The sequence below is a fragment of the Urocitellus parryii genome, chromosome 10, assembly GCF_045843805.1.
Source record: "Urocitellus parryii isolate mUroPar1 chromosome 10, mUroPar1.hap1, whole genome shotgun sequence".
Taxonomy (NCBI): Eukaryota; Metazoa; Chordata; class Mammalia; order Rodentia; family Sciuridae; genus Urocitellus; species Urocitellus parryii.
This window is the reverse complement of record NC_135540.1, coordinates 2,228,542-2,247,102: the sequence shown is the minus strand read 5'-3', so window position 1 is coordinate 2,247,102 and position 18,561 is coordinate 2,228,542. Positions and strand designations below refer to the sequence as shown.

General features: G+C 35.6%; 1 protein-coding gene across 10 annotated transcripts in view; it reads right to left on the bottom strand.

Annotated features, from left to right (window-relative positions):
* Bltp1 (bridge-like lipid transfer protein family member 1) overlaps positions 1–18,561 on the bottom strand; it is a 203,130-nt gene that overhangs the window by 139,869 nt on the left and 44,700 nt on the right. For 9 of the 10 annotated variants that reach the window (XM_077803394.1, XM_077803388.1, XM_077803391.1 and 6 more), the window contains 9 exons: positions 14,707–14,863; positions 14,184–14,262; positions 11,713–11,804; positions 10,421–10,538; positions 4,017–4,172; positions 3,635–3,732; positions 1,657–1,835; positions 1,388–1,494; positions 214–422 (listed from right to left, as the gene is read on the bottom strand). In XM_077803394.1, coding sequence (XP_077659520.1) covers positions 214–422; positions 1,388–1,494; positions 1,657–1,835; positions 3,635–3,732; positions 4,017–4,172; positions 10,421–10,538; positions 11,713–11,804; positions 14,184–14,262; positions 14,707–14,863 — 1,195 coding nt within the window. Of the gene's footprint in view, positions 1–213; positions 423–1,387; positions 1,495–1,656; positions 1,836–3,634; positions 3,733–4,016; positions 4,173–10,420; positions 10,539–11,712; positions 11,805–14,183; positions 14,263–14,706; positions 14,864–18,561 lie in introns of those variants that run through there. The other variant, XM_077803398.1, reaches the window with a different exon arrangement.

Below are 18,561 nucleotides of genomic sequence, written 5' to 3'. Positions count from 1 at the left end.
GAGGTAAGAAAGATGGTGGAATGAGATGGACATCATTACCGTAAGTACATGTATGAAGACATGAATGGCATGACTTTACTTTGTGTGCAACTAGAGACATGAAAAATTGTGCTGTTTGTATAATAAAAATTGAAATGCATTCTGCTGTCACATATAACAAATTAGCATAAATAAAATAAATTCAAAAAAATAGAAGTTCTTTTAAAATCATACCTTTACACATAAAAAGGCATTTAGCAGAGGCCCATAGAGAGTTATCTGAGAATCTGGGGAGAGCTCCATTTCTACATGAAGTTTATCAGGCGGAAGTTCTGCGGGGTCAACAGGAGGGCGTGCAGAAGCAGAGGGAGAGGAAGCCACTCTGTCTGCAGCCTTCTGGGCTGGCCTTAACACAGACAGCATTGTTTCTTCCATCTCTGACACTGGCATAAATGGAGGAAGAAGAAGAGATTAATGTTTAAAGAAAGAGAGAATTACCTCTTAGAAGTTCTTCAAGCCAATATTCAGTAAGACATAATACTTAGCAAATGCAAAATCAAATAATCTTGATAATATCTACAGTAATATAATACAAACAGACCTGAGGGTCTAAAAATTAAGAAAGCAAAGAATAGACTTAATTGAAATATGGAGGTAAATGCATATATCAGATTGCATAGAACCAATGAAAAGTTCCTGTTAACATAAGCAACTTTCTCATTAGGTCCCTACAATATAAATTTGAGTTACTATTAGTTCTTAAGTATATTCAGGCATTAAACTACAAAGCTGTTTTCACATAAATAACTGGTAAGACACAGAATGACATTATCAAGTCACCACACATGTAAACAACTATCAACACTATTCTTTGAAACTTAACACACTGGGAAAAGAAACAAAGAAAATATCACTTGACTCTTGTTGTTTTTTGTGTCTCAGGTAACAGGGAAAATTACCTTCAGGAAAATATAAGTTACATGAAAGTTTTCAAAATGCATTAAAGAAACTAACACTTAACAAAATCGATTTAGGCATTTCAATTGAGGCTTCCCAAATACACAGATTCTCACACACCTTGTTTCCTACTCAGCTCTGCTGCATTGGAGTGGCAGGTCTTGAGAAGCCTATTTCTTCAACTCCAAGCTGAGAATAATATCCACCTCACAGAGTTGTGATAAGGATTAAATGAGATAATACAAGCCAGAAAACTACTTGGCCCAGTGCCTGATTATATAGTAAATGCTCAATAAAGGTTAGCTATTCAAAATTATTTTGCAGATTATAAATTTATATAATTATTTTAGAAGAATAAATGCACTTCCAAATTTTTTATTTTCTGTATTTTTAATGATTATCAATCATAATAACCACTAATTCAAAGTATAAATTACATAAAAGCACTTACATGATTGTTTCAGCTGTTCATCTGCCTTTTGCGGATAAATTGGATGCCAGGTGTAATCAATTGTAAGCAGTACACTTGGAACAGTCCAGCACTCAACCCAACCAGCTCTTTGAAGAATAAGAAAGTTTCTGGTCAGATACTTGTTCCTTTAATTGTATACAGCCACTAAGTACAGATAATGAAACTTAATAATTAGTATTTTAAAGAAGAAGAAATGTTCTCCACATGTAAGTACAAAACGCTTAGGTCTCTGATTGTCATGTACTCACTTCTCCTGAGTGATATTGCGCCACTTTGGTTTAACTGTTTTCTGGCCACTTTGGCATTCAGCAGGAATACCAGCGTCAGGACCCATCTTACTCGGGTGACAATTCTTTACCAGCATAAATAATGAATATTTACTAGGGTGGCAATCTGGTAGAAACAAATGAAGATCAACATCTTCTCCCTAAAACACAATACATAATAACCCAAAGTAATAAGTTCAGTACATACATATGTCAGGTCACTACTTAGAGCCAAAACTATAATAATCTTAAAAACAAATTAAAATGGAAATAAAATTTAAATGATAAATGCCTGGAATAAGGTTTTACATTGTCTAAAACCTAATTATTTAGGTTTTAGACAATAAAAAAAAGAGAGACGAACAGTATAGTTTCCACATAACAGTAAAGAGATCATCTTTCATGGTGACCCGTGAATATTTTATCTGAAACTCACTTGGGGGGAGAGGAGCTCACTAATACAGGCTCAAATGGAACATGTTCTGTAGTCTTCAAAATTTGAAAGGCAGTATTGTTATGGCTGGGAGTGAGGCATCCCTCAAGGCTCCTGTGCTGATGCAGGACTGTTCAGAGGTGCAGGGCCTAGACTTGAAGAGCTCTGACATGACCTGTCTTTCTAGTCTGCATGGACTGGCTGGTGACGACTGCATCAGGCAGGGCGTGGCAAGCAGGAGGGAAGTTCGTCCTGCAAGAGTGCATCTGCCCTGAGCCTCTTTCCTCCGGCTCCTTCCTGGCCTGCTGCGTTCCTCTGCCTCACCTCAAACCCAGAGCAACGGACTCGGGTAACCATGCACTACACCTCTAGAACATGAGTCAAAATAAACTTTTCCTCCTCTGAATTGTTCTTCTTAGTTACGTTGGTCATAGCAATACAAAGCTAATTAATACAAATATCATCGCCTTTAATTTTTAATAAGTCTCTTCTTCAACTGATGTTGAATAACTCTTAATTGGCATACCAGAAGGATCATAACTGGGTTTCCCTTTTTTCTCTATATTGCCAGTGTTCAATATCCAACTTGGCAACTTACTAGCTACAGGACAAGTTGTATAAACTCTGTTTCTCTGTTTTCCAATCTATAAATGTAGGTAACAGCAATGACTATCTCAAAAGGCTTGTTCTGAGAAATACATGAGTTACTACAGGGAAAGAGTTCATATTATGAATGTAATGCACTCCTCTATTGTGATGTATGTAAGAAATAATTTTTAAAAACTGTAAGAAAAAAAAGGTATTTTGCTTTATGTCTTTCAAATAAATGCTATTTCCTAAAGAAAAAGAAGAAAAGAAAATATGGCATTGCCTCTGGAGGTGTGCTCTGTGATCCTGCCTTTTATTACTTGTTTTGACAACTGTACTTCTAACACTAACAGAATATGAAGGTGTTTGCTCATTTTGTATTTCATTAGTATTAAATAAAGCAAATGTGATTAAAAAATATGTATTAGGCGTAAACTGCTCCTATTAATACTGCTGCTACTTTTTTTTTGCCACCATAACAAACATTAATACAACTTACTCCTGATTGTCCATCCCCTAAAATTAGATCTTCCACAAAATCATGAGTTAAGAAGTACATTAAACTTGCCTTTGAGATAAAGGGAAGGAAGGAGCTTGTGGTTGTTCTCCCTGAATTCACAGCTACAATTAGCAATCAACATAGGGAAGCATAAAATTAGTTACTAGACCTTATAGCTAGGAGAGGTTCTTAAGAGAATATAGATGAGCTACAGAGATCAGAACTGAGCACCAAGAAAATAAACAACTCTGGAGACTTTTTTTTTTTAATTGGTCAATTTCTTAGGAGCTATTAACTATGAAAATAAAATAACAAGAACTCCACGACACTCATGTTAGGGACGCTGGAAGAACACTGAAACGCTTTAGGGTGGCAAAGAGACAGGCAAGGGAGAGGAAAGGTAAGCCCATAGAACTGTCAATGCAAACAGTGATACGTACTCTTAAAGAGAACCTGGTGTTACATGTAGCTGGAACAAAGTCCGTAAAAGGCAAAGAAAAATCAATGTTCAGTGTTTCCCCACAAGCTGCCAGATACACTAGAAAAAGAAAAAAAGAAAAAAAAAGAAGTAGTAAATTTACTTTTAATGTCAATAAAATTTAAATATAAGTATTACTTTAACTGCATACCTAAACAAAATTAAACGTAAGAGAAGACACTCAGTACAAAGCATATTCTGAAATGGTCCTGAAAGTTTCACAAGATAATGAAGGAAAAAAAAACAATTCTAGTACCTATTAAAACTACAAAATCAATACTAATTTTCTTTGTTATTATGTATTGAAATAAAAATACTGATCCTAATTTTTTTAAATTTCTTACCATTTTCCTGTTGTTTAGTGGAACAGTCAATCCAATTGTGCTGATTAGCAGCCCAAATCATTTCAAATTGATGAAACATGATTTTAAAATTCCATGTATAGGGAACAAATGAAAAAATGTCTGGAGCACTATCACTCGACCAGTCTTGAATTAAATCTAAGAACATTGGGGTACAAAACAAAGTTAAATAAAATTAAGAAAAAAACAAATACATACAGTCTAACAACAGTCAAAATGAATTTGTCCTCTGTAGGTATAAAGAATTTTATACTAAAATATTTTCACAAAATTTATTAAACGAGTTACTAGTCAGTTTCAAATTTAAAATTTTATTCATCTAATCTATTTTCTCAAGAAATTTTTGAAAACAGAAAAAAATAAATGTTGCCTGATATTTCATAAATAATTCAATGCTGTAAATACGTTTCCTTCTAATTCTTTTTCTATATGGCTTTTTATACTATACTATGTTTTGTGTTGCTTTTTCACTGAAAAATACCTTCTCATGTTAATTTACTCACATTTACATAAATTTTGTTTATTAAAGAGATTTACCATTCAAGACTTGTTTTCCACACTCTTGGACATTTAGACTCTCACCAATTTTTTTTGCTACATATAACATGTCAGTGTGTACTTTTGTGCAAGGTGTTGTACATAGTGGATTACTCTCAGAACAGATTCCAGAGAGGGCACCACAGAGTCAAAACTGAGGAATTTTCAAGGCTGTTACAGAGCACCGAGCTGCTTCCCAAAAGAATCAACCACTTGTACTACTACCTGAAATGCACACACGCTGCATATTTCTTCATATGCTGTGCTGCATCATACTTACTCCTACCTATGTCTCTGGGTTTTTTTAATGGGGTAAGAGAAGTAGGTGGTCTTGCTATTTCATAACTGAAAAAATAGACTCATTTTAAATGAATTTATTCATTACAAATATAGTTGAACATTTTTAATGTTTATTCACAAAACAAGTATCTACTCAGCATTTAGCTGTGTACAGGGCTCTACATGGTGTAATTTAAAGGTGAATAAAACATAGCTAGGTTTTCTTAGAATTTATCATCAAAAATTATTAATTGCTGATGAGTTATAGGTCTTAATTTAGTTTGTAAAACTGTGTTCATAAACTTAGTCTATTTATCTTCTGGTACCTTGTTTTCTTGTTTTTAACTGCAGAAGCAAAAGCTCTCTCTATGAAGATATTAGCTCTGATCTACACCGTGGTTTCCAAAACTCTTTCTTCTACATATCATTTATATGTACTGTATACTCCCAGCAATAATATCTTTTTTACAGAGGTGTCACACTCATCTTTAAAAAAAACAAAAACAAAGAAGCGGGTCCTTTTTAGTGACATGTATATTAGGACTCATGTTCACATAATAAGAGTGTGGAATGTGGTTTGCTTCAGTTCTGCCCCCAGCACATCCTCCTCCTTTTCCCTCCTCCTCCCCACCGTATTCCTTCCTCTACTTGACTGATCTTTCTGCGAGTTACAAACAGTTTTTGGTTTGGGGTATTTTTCTTTCTTTTAGTGAGTGCCTTGTGAATGTACACGACATCGATCTCATTTTACCCACGGACACAGTCACTCCACTTCTCTTCCCGTATCTCATTCCTCCTCCCTCCCCTCAATCTCCTTCTCCAGTCCACAAACCTTCCTTCTATTTTTGATGAAATTCTCTCCCCTTTTCCCTTTCTCTCTGAAAAAGGGAGAGGGAATTCCATCGAGCTCATCTGGGTGCTCACACTGTGCCACGGCACAGTGTCGTGCCTGTGAACAAAGGAACAACTGGAAGCAAACTGACGCCACACCGACTATGAGGCCAGACAGTGCTGGGTTGAAGCTTTGCTCTACTCCACCAGCTAAGCAATCCTGACATTATGGGTCAATCCTATCAGTTTTCTCTTTTACGGAACAAGGACAACTTCCCAGACTTATTAGGAGAACAGAGATGATTTGTGTGACATTTTAACAAAATAACTAGCAAAATGTAAGCACTCCACAGTGGTAACATTTATTAAAGATAGTTAAAGGAAAATTATAGTCTACTACTACTTAGTTTTCTTTGACTCTTAAGGGGAGTCTTTAAACTGAAAAGCATGAGTGAAATTCAATAATGATTATCTTAAGTATATTTATCTTATGTATCATAGGAATCCATTTAAAATCTAGCTGCCACATATAGAACAGGTACATATATTAGAGGGAAATTCCTGCCTTATTAAAATGGCAAAATAATACATTTAATATCAAGCTCCAACAACTTAATATTAATTAGCATAGAGTTTCACTATATCCATAATAAAAGGCATATGGCTTTAATCTATTCTAATAAAAATGAGAAAATTCTATTTATCCAATTTACCTTCACTTCATGCAACATCATCCTTCACACAATGCTCACTTCTAACCCTTGCTTTTCAGAGCTGCCATGCCTGACTAACCTGGCTCTAGCCTACTTCCAAACCTTATTCTTTAGCATGGTACTTAGGTACTATGGCAATGTAAAATAATCTCTGGGATTAGCCAACTCCTCAGTAAAAGTTATTATTCATGAGGCTGGTTTCCTCACTTTTCTCCCTGGTAAAAATTTACAGTGTAGGACTGTTACTCAGACCTCTTATGTTGTATAAAGTATAGTCAGCCCATATCAAGGGGTTTTGCACCAATGGATTCAATCAAGCACAAGTCAAAACTACATCTGTACTGAACAGGCACTGAAACTGTTTTCTTGTCATTATTCCTAAACAATACAGTGTAATACTTATATAGCATTTACACTTTGTGCTAGGTATTCTAAGTAGCAGTGATTTAAGAATGATATGTGCAGTTTACATAAAATGGTAGTTGGGCATCCACAGATTCTAGTATCCACATGGGATCCTGGAACCCATCCCCACTGGATTCTCAGTGATGACTTGTACTGCTTTCATATCCTCTCTGCTGAAGGAAAACAAGTACCTTTAACCTGAGCAAGAAACTATATACACCAGGGTCTGCAGTCCAAAAATTGTTCTTAAATGTCTCCTCCACTTCCTAGCTTCATGAAGTTTGCCCAAGTCATTCACTGTTTCTGTGTGAATTCCTCACTGTTCACTTATGGATAATAACAACAACTATTCCCTTGGAGTCATGTGAAGATGATACAAATGAACATGCTATGCAAAAAGCAAGATTCCATGCTAATCTTAGTTAATTACCAAGTTCATTTACAAACACCATTTTCGACCTGAATACTCATCCTTATTTTCTCCAACTACCTGCAGCAGATGGTGATTTCCTCTGTGCTTAGGTCTCACATGCATTTATGAGATTCACCATTCACTTCTACCCTAATCATACATACTGTCTCATAGTGTTTCATTTGTCTAGTGCACACGCCAATGAACTTGAGATTAATAATATAACACAAAAGATGCCCATGAGTAACAGGCCCATAATTCTCTGTGGGCAGATGCCACGTTTAGTGCTTGTTTTGAACCAGTAGAATGTATACTATTACATTTCTCTACTTTACACTACTATTAGTTAACAGAATAAGATGTAGTTACTAATAAACATAAATTCAAGTAACCTACTATCTCAGGAAACCAATGTAATTTTGTAAAGTTATTTGCCAATTACTAGTTTAACAAATGTTACTATTTTAATAACATCTGAAATTTTATAAAGATAATAGCAAATTTCTATGTTAATAAATCTTAATTTAATAACCTCTTTAAAATTTCAACAAATTATTCCATAATAGAGCTTCCATACCATATGGTTTTTACAGTATCCTTACTGAAAAATTTTAAAACTATGATGTCAAAATATTTTTATTAGGAAACTCAAGAAGCACGTCAACATGAATTTCTCTTTCACCAAAAGCTTCTTTCATTACCAAATGGTCTTACCAAATAATCTAAGGAGAAAAAGAAAGCACATTCTTCATGACTACCCTCCTCAACTGTGCAAGGAGTTCAGAAGCTATCAAGATGGCCAGCTAAATGTTCACCTGAAAAACCCACCAAGCCTGACTTCATGATTAAATTGTTAGGTTAATACCACACCCCGTGAAATGTCAATCACCTGATATTAGAGCCTTGCTCATAGTAAATCAAATTTCAGTATTCTTGGAAGAGCCTTTAGTGTCTACCTTTGCTTCAAGTTATCCCTCCTGATACTCACTATTACAGTTCCCATAAAGCTATCTTTGAGAACTTGATGAGAAAAAAGTCTGTCTTACTAATAAGTGATTGGCATAGGAACAGCTATCAAGAAACAGGCATGGGACTGGGGATGTGGCTCAAACGGTAGCGCGCTCGCCTGGCATGAGTGCAGCCCGGGTTCGATCCTCAGCACCACATTCAAACAAAGATGTTGTGTCCGCCGAAAACTAAAAAATAAATATTAAAAAAATTCTCTCTCTCTCTCTCTCTCTTTCTCTCCCCCCCCCCCCGTCTCACTCTCTCTTTAAAAAAAAAAAAAGAAAAGAAAAGAAACAGGCATTCCCTCATAACCCGATGGTTAACTTCTTTCCTGGTTAATTTCTTTCCTGTAGTTTTCTACTAATAGAGAAAGGAATTCTAGCACCATGCCCAAGCATGCTCACTCCAAGTCTAAGGCAATACTACTCCACAGAGTCACCCTATTTCAGAGAATAAGTTGTAGCTTTAAGAACAATATAATATGACCAAATATTAAGCTATTAAGCCTGGAAGAGGAGAATTTAAATGATGATAATGTCTATTTTTGTTCCTTTCAATATAATTTTAAATTTCTCCAAATGAATCTTAGGAAAAATATAACCAAAGGAGTAAATTTCAAAAAGGTGAAGCATAAAAACTGGAGTCACAGAAAGAAGATAATGTATGGAAAATCTCCTGTAATTTAGAAAATGTGTACTTGGCTATTTAAAAATAACAAATATTCAGTTTAAATGAAAGTGCTACTACAAAAGAAAATTTTAAAATCATGAACAATTTATATTCACTAAGAGAAGGATTAAGTACGTGAAAATAGAAATCTATTTTAAAAGATTCATGGTTAAAACTACAAAATCTTAAATAAGAGGGGAAAGGCTACAGTCAAAAGTAGCTGATGTAAGGGACCACTGAATTGGAACGCCGCTCAGTCAACCTTACTAGCTGTAAGCTCTGAACAAACTGTTTCACCTCTCTAACTCATTTTCCCCGCCTGTAAATAAGGATAACAATGAAATTCATTCTGTGAGGACTCAATTATTTAATATGTACAAATTCCTTAAGACATTTTTTCATAAATATGAACTGAAGTATTCACTCAGTGTTCATGTCACTTGCAAAAGTTTAACTTGCAGGGACTCTCAAAATTCCTACTTGAGTAGAACACTCCAGACACTGCCTCAAGCCTTCACAAACAGTACCTAACTCCAGCAAGGCAGAAGCTCTGCCGGTCCACAGGTGAGGCTCCTGTTCAAACGACAATAAGCACAGGGGACTCAGGACGGAACATGTTACAGTAGAAGACATTTTAACATGCCAAAAATCCAGCAATAGCAAAGTAGAATGGAAACTTTTATTCCTATTTCACAAATAAGGCAACTGAAACAAACGATGAAGTAAAGTAGCCAACATCGCCCTGGTAAGTAATGTCAGGACAGCACTATGGATGCATGCCTTAATCTCTACCACACCCCAAACACACTACTGGCACTCGGCACAGACCATAAGTTTGTAAATGACTGATGGACAGTTGGGTGGATGGGTGGAACAAACAGTTAAGCAATATTAGGTTTCCATGGGGTCACCATCAATCCTACCATTGAAACCAACCCTGTGGAGTTACTTATGGAGAAGAGATCAATAAATGCTACTTATTTTTATGGAGTAATAATTATTACTCACAGGCCAAGACTATAGACTTGGTCATTAACACTCCCAAAATATGTATAGATAGCAAGAGGTAAAGAACTTTTTTCAACTACAGATAGCATCAATTTAAATGCCAATGGGAAAGTTAAACAGGGACACTAAGAATAACAACAACAATATTTGTCTATTTGAGTACTATAGTAAGCTGCAATAATTAAAATGAAACAATGAAGCTATACTGATGCCTAATTGGGGAAGACAGAAAAATGGATTCACCAACCTCATCTTAACCCCTTACTAAACTGATATAAAACACTAGCCTAAATTGAGTTCTTTAATTTCCTTCTACACTCAATTTTGGGATAATATTTTTTCTTAATTGTGTTAGAACATAAAAGGCCTATATTTAAATTTTCCTTTTTATATTCTCAGCCTAAAATTACCTGTAAAATAAAGTAAGAACTGTGTCATCAAAGTATGTATATTGAATTTAAAAGTAAAATGAAGACAAAAAAGCTGTGATAAATTTTACTATACCTGTATTTACTAAGAAATACCTGTAAAGAAGTTCTTCTGTGCAAAGATGAAGTGGTAGGTGGCTTTATAAACTTCCAATTCACACTGCCACGTCTGTGGCATGTTCCATACTCGGGGGTAGCTGGCATTGATGTGGAACTGCAGGACAAACATTAGCAACAACGTTAAAGCTTGAAATGTGACACTGTGTGCACAGCATTAGAAATGAAGGCTCGCACGCTGATGAGTAATTAAAATTTATTTTCCTACTGAGCTGAACAGAAGGTCCCTTAGAGATTTTAATATTGCTGAGGCTGAAGGTCAGTGTCTCCAGTGACATCCAGCTCCTATGAAGCCATGAAGGGGTCAAAAAACTTGGACAATGGCAAATCAGGTTGAAGTTCTGACACGGGACTCTAGTTAAGCCAATGGGTAGCAACCAGTGCCCCCAGTTCCTCCTTTCTCTCCCTCATCTGTGGAGTGAGAGGCTCAGAGAGAGGACGGGTGGAGTGCAATGCACACTGTCACACTAATGGCATTAATATTTCTCCTAAGGATGGCATTTCTGTAAAGCATAAAGCTGCCTGCCTAGGAGCAGCACTGCCACACAACCTGCATTCTCTAGCAGCAGCTCAAGAATTCATGAAAATGCTAAATATGAAGTTTAACATATATTTATGGTATCTGAAACGATCTTGGTATCTGGAAAATCTCCTTGTTAATGTACACATGTCATGTATGAGATGTTTGTTTAAAGGACCTTCTGGGAATACCAACTGTCCTATCCCACCCCAGCTTTTGCTGTTACAGTCATCATTCTCTGATTTTAAACATATCTGCGTGGTCAGCGAGTCCCCATCCTGCAATTTTCATCATGGGCATTTCCACCAGGCTTCTGTTCCCACATAGAGCAATCCAGAGTATCAGTAAGATTCTCCTCCTTTTGCCTTATTCATCAAGTGAAAAGCAGAATGAACATTATGTAAGCCCTGAGGAAGAATCCAACAGGGCCAGGAACATGGTGAAAAATAACCTTATATAGAAAGGAAAATGAGGCCAGCCACAAAAATCAAGCTTGAAAACAATATTCTAATGGCTCTTCTCTTTTTCGTTGTCTTCTTTTCACTTCCCACACACTAGAAGCAGAGCCACAGAGAGACGCCAAAGGAAGCCCAGAGCACTGGGAATCGACTTCTCTTCTCAAGGATGGGGTGAAGAACACCTGGTGGTCCTCGAACTTGAGGACGGGTCATTCAATGACTTCCTGGCTAATTAAATTTTATATTAGAAAATGAAAACCAAGTTTGCTCATAATCGTACACTTCAGACTTACTGCTAACATTTCTGCTTCTAAAAGGGTCCGGTACTGCATGCTGGTGGTGGCATCAACATGTAACAGCTGCCCTTTAATTGCAGGGGTATAACCTAATAAACACAACAAACAATCAGAACAAGAAAAAAATCATGCAATTAAGAGTTCTAGACTAGAACCAACTCCTGCAACCTCAGGAAGAAGAAATTCCTGAAAAATGGTGATCGATCACTAAATATACCCAATGACAGGGAGCTTGCTAACATAACAGGGGATCCTTCTCATTTGAGACAGCTCAGAAGAAACCTCCCATCTCCACATAGTATCTATCCTCGCTTTCCTTTCCAGTGCAACACCACAGATGACTCTTGGTTATCCGCAGAGAACAGGCACCAGGAATCCCTGTGGGTACCAACGTCTACACAGGCTCAAGTTCCTCATATAAAACGACATAGTATCTGCATGTCACCTACACTCACCCTCCCATATATTTTATCTCTCGATTACTTTTAATATCTAATATAATGGAAATGCTGTGTAAACTGTTGTTATACTATGTTGTTTAGGGAATGAAAACAAAGGGTCTGTATGTGTTCAGTACACACAGAATTTTTTTCCTAATATTTTCCACTCACAGTTGATTAAATCCATGGATGCAGAATCCATGGACACAAAGGACTGACTATGCATGTCTATTCTCTTAACGACAGTCTCCAACTACTTACTATAACTGCAGCTCCGATGATTTTTCTTTTCCATTAACAAAAGGGTACACGTTTTTATCATTTTCAACTGTTCCATATATAATTATATCCAAACAATATTTAATCCTAAAGTATTAACAATTTCCCAATAATACAGCCATTTTCAACAAAATTAGCATTACATTTCCTTCTTTGATGAAGTCCTCGTGGATGTACATTAATTTATAGTCATTAACAGATGGCTAGTTCCACAGCCATCCTGTTCTGAGCCTAGTTTTCTCATCCAAACACCTGAATCTGATAACCATTTTGGACTTAATTTTTACATTTTCCTTTCCTTTTCCTGCCACAGAGTCATCTTAAAAGCCAACTAACCTTTATACCCAAAAACCTAACTGGGCTTTCCTTAGATACCAAACTCAAAGAGTGCAAAACCTTCCACAACCCTATGCTCAAGCACTGATCCCCTCCATCCTGGGTGACTCCCCTTACTCTGGTGTGTCATTCATTATTCGTACCATTATTTATACACTGTACTAAAATGTACAGATACTATTTTCCATGCAATCATCAGTTTTAAAAAGATAGATGCACTCCCTTAACTAAACTGCTATCAATTCTGTGCAAACTCAAACTGCTTTCTTTTTCCTATCATATACCATAAGTAAGGTCTTTCTAACAGATGCTTCTTTCCAACTGCCTACTCTGAATCAGCCAATCCTATAGAATCTCAGGCCTCTCCTTCAGGACTTAGCAGGATGATTCTTTTGAAACTTGAACAGAATTTAAGATCTAAATTGATTAGAAAATTGTCCCCTTCTCTCTAGGCAAATAATTTAATTATGTAATAACTTAATAACCACAGGCACAACAAATTATTAAAATAGTCCCACATCTGCTAATGGGAATATAAATAAGTATTGCTATCACAGAAAATAATATGAAGCTTCCTCAACAAATTAAAAAGAACCACCATATCTCTCAGCAATCCCACTGCTAGGTACGTATCCAAAGGAAATAAAATCGCTATGTCAAAGAGACACCTGCACACCCATGATCACTGCAGCACAAGAGCTAAGAAATGGAAGTTGCCTAAATGTCCACCAACTGGTGAATGCATAAGAAAATGGTATTTCACTTTCTTGGAATGAAACACACAATGGAACAGCCATAAAAAGGGATGAAATTCTGTCATTTACAACAACATGGATGGAACTGGAGGCATAAGTGAAATAAGTCAGGCATAGAAACATAACTATCACATAATCTCACTCATGAGGAACCTAAAAAGTTGATGTACATCATCAAAGTGGAGGGTAAAATGATGGTTATCAGAGGCTATGGAGAGAGAGGGCAGAGAGAAACAGGGGAGAGGAGGATGGGGAAAGATGTATCAATGAGTGCTTCATTATACACAGAAGAGGACTAAGAAGTTCTGATGTGTAGTTACACAATAAGGTGACTGTAGTTAATGATAACATACTGTGTGTTTCAAAAGCTAGATGAAAGGATTTTGAATGTTTTTACCATAAAGAAATGATAAGTGTTTGAGGGACGAACAGATTTATGCTAACTTGAATATTACTCAATAAATGCATCAAAACATCACACAGTACCCCTTATAAATACAATCTTCTGTTTTTACATATTAACTAAACAATAGTTAATTAAAAGATAAAAACATTAAAATGTTTAAAATTAAAACCTATTAATATCACTCTAAGAGGATTAAAAACTGTTATTTATTACTTTTCTAATCATTTAAAACTAAAAATAATCATATCTTACCATTTTCTTCAACTGTCATTGGAATATTAATTTCTAAATATGAGCCAGCTCCTACATTCACATGTACAGCATTTGTTTCCTGCCAAAAGAAATTTTAACTCATATAAATAAGATTTTCATTATATTCCCATCATCTTTACTTTTTAGTTATTATCACAGAAGAAATAATTATCAATTGATATGCAATAAAAACAAAAGTTCAAATTTATACTAAAAATACACAAAAACAATTCAGCCAGGTTTTTCATTTGGCTAATGAATGAAAGTTCAGATGGTTCATTCAGATGATGAACCAGAACAGAACATGCAGCTTGACTAACATCACCAACATCGCCATCAACTCTTCTAGTTTGGGCATGTAGTAAAATTATGATGAAAGCAGCACACATTTAACTATTTGGGGGAAGAAGGAAGAAGCTCATGGAAATGAATCTAAGTATAAAATAAGTCAAAAGGAAAATATTCTAAAAAATAGTTTTCAGATTCTAAATAAGATTTTCCACTTCATTATAACAGTTATTACCCTATTTTTAGTAAACAGCAAGTCAATTGTAGCATCTGCAATAATATTCATTCGTAGCTCAAAAGCAAGAATCTGTCTTGGTCTTCCAGGCTGTGCAATTTCAGAGACTTTCAGAATTTGATAATCAGGTGGAAAGAAAAACTTCCATAAGCAATCCCTATATGAGAAAGTAGAAAGAGCAATGTCCTGTTATTTAAACAACATAGTCTCCGAGAAGAGACCCAAATCAACATTGTATCTTTACATTATCATTGTTACCCTGTTTTAAAATAAGACTGTTTTCTTCAATGTTTTACACTTCCAGAGATCAATGAGCTTTCACACTTAATAAATATTCTATGACCCAGCTGAGACACAGGCAAGACTAATTTTGACTATTGAATTGTTATGAGCAATTAAAAATATTTTACAAGTTTTTCAACTGTTCAAATGGTTAAAAAAAAAAAAAAAAAGAAAAGAACAGAACTGACAAAGGATAGCTTAATTAGAATGATTATTTCACCCTGGATTCATTACTTAACCTTTCTGAGAAGCCCTGAACTGCTTCCACATCCTTAACACAGGAAAAACGTAACAGACCTTAGAGTGGTTTTGAAGACTAAAGAACTACATCATGGAAAAGACAGAGCAGTGTGTGGCACATGAAGAGTTTTTATTATTTCCATAGTCACTGTTTTTAATAATTACTATAAAGAGGATGAAAAGCAACAAATTTCTTTAAAAAAAAAAATGAAACCGAGGCTCTAGTTATTTGTCTGCCCCTTATTGTCTGATGAAAAACCAGTGTCTTATGCTACAGCACTAACCTAAAGCTGCTAATAACTCAGAGGAGATAGGAGGGCTGGGGAAGGAGTCAGCAGTGACAGGAAATGGTACTTGGAATAAAAGACAGGGGAAAAAAAACTGTTGAATAGAACAAAATTAAAATAGAGACTCACAAGACTAACATGACTCACATCACTAGATGAAAATAAAAACAAACTTACGTTCTGCAAATGTTTTGACTAAGGGACACAAACATACAAAAACAAAAACAAAACTTCTAGATGACTGCACACTCCAGGGGTTAACAGAAGGACAAGAGCAGTGGGCAGTAGGATGATCAACTGATCTAGACCTCAATTTTTGAGGCTGTCGCTTCACTACTTTCCCCAAACCACTTAACCTCTCTGAAGCCCCACTTTCTCACAGGTTTGATGGGGTCACACATCTGTCCTATGTATCTCACTAGGTGATGAGGACCTTGTGCGGAAATACTTCAATAAAAGCACTTTGAGTAAAAGCACTAAACAGCCAATGTCAGGAATGCTTACATTGTCAAAATTATCACCTACAAATTAAGTTTCAATCTAATAGACTCTATTCTCAAACTGTCATGAAAAAATCATAAGAAGAAATTATCATAAAGCTGAATAATACCTCGAAGATTCAGAATCACTGGTAGTAGAATTAACATCAAAATCTATATGCTAAATCATATACAAAAACATATTAAAAAGATAGTGCACCACGATGTAGGGGGATTCATCCCAGGGATGCAGGGTTGGTTCAACATACAAAAATCAATAATTCATCATATTAATGGACTTAAAAACAAGAATCATGATCATCTCAATAGATGCAGAAAAAGCATTTGACAAAATATAGCTCAGATTCACATTCAAAACACTAGAAAAACTAGAGATAGTTGTCAAACCCAAGGCCAGCATCATTCTAAATGGAAAAAACTTGGAAGCACTCCTGCTAAAAACTAGAACAAGACGAGGATATCCTCTTTCACCACTTCTATTCAACATCATCCTTACAATTCTAGCCAGAGCAATTAGACAAAAGAAAGAAATTAAAGGGAAACAAATAGGTAAAGAACAACTCAAACTCTCACTATTTGCTGATGACATGATTCTCTATCTAGAAAATCCAAAAAATTCCACCAGAAAACTTCTAGAACTCATAAATGAATTCAGCAAAGTAGCAGGATATAAAATCAACATCCATAAGTCAAACATATTCTTATACATCAGCAATGAATCCACTGAAAGAGAAGTTAGGAAAACTACTCCATTCACAATAGCCTCAAAAAAATAAAATAAAATACTTGGGAATCAATCTAACAAAAGAGGTGAAAGACCTCTACAATGAAAACTAAGAACACTAAAGAAAGAAATTAAAGATGAAAAGATCTCCCATGCTCCTGAATAGGCAGAATTAATAGTGTCAAAATGGCCATACTACCAAAAGCATTATACAGATTTAATTAAATTCTTATTAAAATCTCAATGACATTCTTCATAGAAATAGAAAAAGCAATCATGAAATTTATTTGTAAATATAAGAGATCCAGAATAGCTAAAGCAATCCTTAGCAAGAAAAGTGAAGCAGGAGGCATCACAATACCAGACCTTCAACTGTACTACAGAGCTACAGTAACGAAAACAGCATGAGATTGGCACCAAAATAGAACTGTAGACCAACGGTACAGAACAGAGGACACAGAGTCAAATCCACATAAATACAGTTATCTCATACTAGAAAGGGTGCCAAAAACATTCACTGAAGAAAAGATAGCCAAATGAAATTAAACCTCTATCTCTCATCCTGCACAAAAATTAACTCAAAGTGGATCAAAGGCTTAGCCACTAGAACAGAGACCCTGAGCAAACAGAAGAAAAAATTAGGCCCAAATCTTCACCACGTCAGCCTAGGATCTGACTTCCTTAACAAGACTCCTAAAGCACAAGAAGTAAAATCAAGAATCAATAAATGGGATGGATTCAAATTAAAAAGCGTCTTCTCAGCAAAGGAAACAATCAATAACGTGAGGAGAGAGCCTACAGATTGAGAGAAAAATCTTTACCACATGCACCTCTGATAAAGCATTAATCTCTAGGATATATAAAGAACTCAAAAAACTTAACACCAAAAAACCAAATAACCCAATCAATAAATGGGCTAAGGAACAGAACAGACACTTCACAGAAGAAGAAATACAATCAATCAACAAAAATATGAAAAAAAAAATGTTTACCATCACTAGCAATTAGAGAAATGTGAATCAAAACAACTCTAAGATTTCATGTCACTCCTGTTTGAATGGCAATCATCAAGAACACAGGCAACAATAAGTGTTGTCGAGGATGTGGGGGAAAAGGTACATTTATACATTGCTGGTGGGACTGTAAATTGGTGTAACCACTATGGAAAGCAGTATGGAGATTCCTCAGAAAACTTGGAATGGAACCATCATTTGACCCAGCTATTCCACTCCTTGTTTTATACCCAAAGGACTTAAAATCAGCATACTATAATGACACAGCCACATCAATGTATATAGCAGCTCAATTCACATTAGCTAAACTGTGAAACCAACCTAGGTGCCCCTCAATAGATGAATGGATAAAGAAAGTGCAATATATATACTCAATGGAATATTACTCAGCTTTAAAGAAGAGGGAAATTATGGCATTTACCAGTAAACAATTGGAGTTGGAGACTACCATGCTAAGCGAAATAAGCCAATCCCACAAAACCAAAGTCCAAATGTTTTCTCTAATATGTGGATGCTAATCCACAATAAGGTGGGGGTCCCTAGGGAAGAATAGCGTTACCTTAGATTAGGTAGAGGGAAGTGATGGGAAGAGATGTGAGGATAGGAAAAATAGGTGAATGAAACAGACATTATTACTGTATGTATATATGTGACTACATGACCAGTATGATTTTGCAACATGTACACTTAGAAAAATTATATCTCATCTACGTATATCAAAGTGCATAAATGCATTCTACTGTCATTTAAAATTTTAAATTTTTTTAATCTATATGCTAAAACTATGCCCTATCAGAGATCAAGAACTC